The 4,294-nt window shown below is 39.5% G+C and overlaps 1 protein-coding gene across 1 annotated transcript; it reads left to right on the forward strand.

Annotated features, from left to right (window-relative positions):
- The first annotated feature begins 1,481 nt into the window (after positions 1-1,481).
- Positions 1,482-3,323, forward strand: LOC140765873 (alpha-1,3-arabinosyltransferase XAT3-like). Its single transcript, XM_073105164.1, has 3 exons — positions 1,482-1,708; positions 1,796-1,882; positions 1,973-3,323. Exons 1-3 carry the CDS (start codon positions 1,585-1,587, stop codon positions 3,178-3,180), a joined length of 1,419 nt encoding a protein of 472 aa, XP_072961265.1. The 5' UTR covers positions 1,482-1,584; the 3' UTR covers positions 3,181-3,323.
- The last annotated feature ends 971 nt before the right edge of the window (positions 3,324-4,294 follow it).

Genomic DNA, 4,294 nt, shown 5'->3' on the forward strand with positions numbered 1-4,294 from the left:
AAACTTGTTTGCAGATTAACTTCATTAAGTCCACAAAGAATTCATGCTTGGAGTTGCAGATCTGCATCACCATTGTTGTTATTTGTGTATCATGCATTTGCCAGTTTGTATGGATACGTCAATAGGACAAGATGCTCCCTTCGCTGTACTTGAACATAATCAAATGGTCTCATATCATCTTTCCACCTGTTATGTGTCCAAAAGAATGATAATGACGTATTCCATTAGACCTTTTGGCATCAAGTTGCTCACTGCTATTAGAGATTCTGACAATGAACTTGTGCGTTTCTGAATATATCACATGTTTACTGCTGTTAAACTTTTTGATATTAAGAGGGAGCGAGCTCCTGATTACAAAAACTTTAATTAAGAGGATAAAAAGATTGCATGGCAATGAGGATCACATTGTAAAACTTGCATCTAGATCCAAAAATGGAGAAACTGAGAAAAAATATATATATTAAGAGGTAATTTTATTATTTTTTTTCATTCTTCTACAGAATTAAGTCATTTTCTGAAAATTTATACTTAATCAATATCACCAAGAAAACATTATTTAACCTTTGGAAACCCAAAAAAAAAGAGAGAGAGAGAGAGAGAGAGAAACACTACCTTAAGAGCATTTTAGTTTTCTGAACAGGACGCTTTTTTTTCACAAATATTTGCAAAATATATCTAACATTAAGACTGAACTGAAAGTGTTGATGTGCAAATAAAAAATTTTCCAGTGACCTATGTGTTGATCTTCCTGGTTGTTTCCTGTACAAAAACCACAGGCAAATGAGCATGGGTTTTGAGCCGTCTATGCTAATACATACCAACAGTGCACAAGTGGAATCTTGTAGCTTTGGATGCCAATACATATATCTTTATATATATATATATATATCATTCAAGAAGCATAATAATTAACATCCCTAGACTCCACTAATTTCAAAATTGATGGTATGACTAGGTCTTTGAAGATGAAGAGCATTCACATGGTATATAAATTTGTGATGAAAATGTCAACCCTTTTACCAGTTCATTTCTCGTTATTTACTTTTCCCAACTGGCTTAATTTGATTTGAAATTGAAATGACAAAACAAAAAATAATCATAAGTAGAGAAAAACAAATGAGCCCTCTGCTCTAATATCTCTGTGGTAATTGGGATCTATTTAACTTCGCATTATCTCTATCTCAACATCAAAGGCCCATTGTAACGACTTGGTTAAGGATCTTCTAGGTGATTAAAAACTTTGAAAAGTCAAAGATAAGGAGAGGAAAATCCCAGACCACAAGATGGAAATTGGGAATAAGGGATTGCCTTAAAACATGATTAAGGATGTACTTACAGTTAGCATAGAAACAAAAAAACCTGCAGATCTTATGCTTTCCAATTTATTTAAGGAATTGTTTATAAGTTTGCGCCTTGTACATGTTATTGGTAGTTGGGTCATAGTCAACCCTGATGTGCAATCAGCAACTTAGGCTTTGTCAATTAAAAACAAGCTAAACTTGGTATAAGACTCAAAGCTTGGAAGCATCGAGAGAGAGAGAGGGGAAATCTGGAAGGGGGAGTGGGAGGAAGAAGGGAGAAGAGATGAAGTCGCAGAGGAATTATTCCAGACCAGAGCCCAGAAGGGTTGGAAATGTTATCATCATAGTATCTATGCTTGTCTCTCTTTGTATTCTTTCTCTCATCAAGGCTCACTTTGCTCCTACTGGTATGCATAACTTCGCTCCTCTTGAGTCCTCTCTCTCTCTTTCTCTACTTGAGGATTTCTTTAAAGTATTATGAGTCACCATTGCAGGGCAATCAGATGAAACTCCGAACTTTGGGCCAGAGAAGGAGGATAGCTTGAAGCTGGAAACAGGAGAAACAGAGTCTACAGTTACAGGTTAGTCTAAATTCTGCAAAAATTTTATATGAAGTAGTGCAGAAGATTAGCAAACAAAAGAAAGTAGCCAAAAATTCTATCTTAATGCAGAGGAGGACGAAGGAGGAGAAGGAGGAGAAGATGAAGGGAAGAGTAATCCAATAGAGCTTGGCAAGCCGACATGCTTCGAAACGAGCCGGCGGTCGGATACGTGCGAGGCGCAGGGCGAGATAAGAGTGCAGGGGATCTCCCAAACCATCTTCGTCGATCCAATGGATCAAGAATGGAAGATCAAACCTTACTGCCGGAAACACGACCCCTTCGCTCTGGGCCACGTCAAGGAATGGACTTTAAAGCCGTTGTCCCGCGAACAGTCGCCGCCGCAGTGCACCAAGAACCACTCCGTCCCTGCCATGGTCTTCTCCAACGGAGGATTCACCGGCAACCTCTTCCACGACTACACGGATGTGTTAGTCCCCGTCTTCATTAGCTCCTACCACTTCCACGGCGAAGTCCAGTTCTTGGTCAGTAGTCTCAAGTCCTGGTGGGTGAACAAATTCATCCTAATCTTCAAGCAACTCAGCAAGTACGAAATCATCGACATCGACAACGACCAGGAGATCCGCTGCTTCCCCCGCGCCGTGGTGGGCCCGACCTTCCACAAGGAACTAGGCGTCGACGCGGCCAAGACGCCCACCGGGTACGGCGCGGCCGACTTCAAGAAGCTGCTCCGCGACTCGTTCGGGCTGGAGCGGGCGACGGCGGAGCCCACGGGAGACAACTGGGACATCAGGCGGAAGCCGAGGCTCCTCATCATCTCACGGAAGAACACGAGGACTTTCCTCAACGAGCGGGCGATGGTGGACATGGCGACGAGCCTCGGGTTCGACGTGCGGATCGGGGAGCCGGACATGAACACCGACGTGGCCAAGTTCGCGAGGCTGGTGAACTCCGCCGACGTGATGATCGGAGTGCACGGCGCCGGGCTGACCAACATGGTGTTCCTCCCCGCAGGGGCGGTGCTGATACAGGTAGTTCCTTTCGGTGGGCTGGAATGGCTGGCCAGAGGAACGTTCAAAGATCCATCCAAGGACATGGAGATCAACTACTTGGAGTATATGATTCAATTGGATGAGACTACGCTAAGCGAGCAGTATCCAAAGGATCACCCAGTGCTCAAGGATCCTGATTCAATTCACAAGCAAGGATGGGATGCTCTCAAGACCGTCTACTTGGACAGGCAGAATGTGAGGCCTCACCTCGGGAGGCTCAAGAACACTCTAATGGAGGCGCTCAGGCTCTTGCCCCATACCCATTAATTATATAATTACCATCCATTTTAATTCCTTCTCTTCTTCTTTTCTTTTCCAAATTCGTTTTGAATTGTTTCGTTTATAAGACGATTAAGCTTTTTCGGTGTAAATGTCCACAAACAGATTAAAGTTTTACTTCATCTGTCTTATTACATTGTGCTAAGAGTAGAGAAACTTTAATTTTGTTTATTTTTCTTTCTTTCTTTCTTTCTTTCTTTTTTCTACATATTTTTTGAAGTGTGTACCCACTTCTTCTTCTTCTTCTTCTTCTTCTTCTTCTTCTTCTTCTTCTTCTTCTTCTTCTTCTTCTTCTTCTTCTTCTTCTTCTTCTTCTTCTTCTTAAGAAGAAGTGTATATGTTCTTGTATGAGAGGATATCATCTTTTACAATTATTATTGTTTGAATTATTATCAAATTTATTGGCTGGCAAACAAATAAAGGGGCCACACTAACAAGTAGACCAAGAATATATATTTAAATAATTACACTAAAACTCTAAACTATTTAAAACGTTTTCCCCCTATAATGATATTATGTAAATAGAAAACATCAAATAATTATTTTATCCTCAATAGTAAATCATATCTAGAAAGGTAACAGGTGATCACATTCTGCTCACTTAACAGAAAAATCTAACAAAAACCTAAATGAAATAGCATATCAAAATCTTTTCATGATTTTTATTTTTAAATTGTCCGGAGACACTAAGTCAGAAAAATAGATAAGCAATTCTTATAGAAATAAAAGATATTTTATGAATGTAAAATATCTTATAGGAGCATTGCCGTGTAACCTTGGTCAATTAGAATTCACAGGCTTATAGACGAAGGAGTAAACTACATGTCAATTTATGCGAAAATGACCACATATTTTCATATTATTTTCCTTACCTAATAGGAAATTCTTTTGTTTTTTTTCTCTTTTTCTTTCAGACGACTGAGTCTTAGAACCGAATTAGTCTCAATACTTTATTCTTGTGCACACTATCTTTTCAAATTTTTTATTATTACTAAAGAAGAAGAGATTAATGCAAGTTCTTGTCAGGTACATGTGTGACAAACTTGTAACAATTGACATCTAAAATGATCCTCATAAGAATTGAGTGAATTGCTTTAGAAAA

The sequence above is a fragment of the Typha angustifolia genome, chromosome 8 (genome assembly GCF_048772165.1).
Source record: "Typha angustifolia cultivar Huaian chromosome 8, ASM4877216v1, whole genome shotgun sequence".
Classification (NCBI taxonomy): Eukaryota; Viridiplantae; Streptophyta; class Magnoliopsida; order Poales; family Typhaceae; genus Typha; species Typha angustifolia.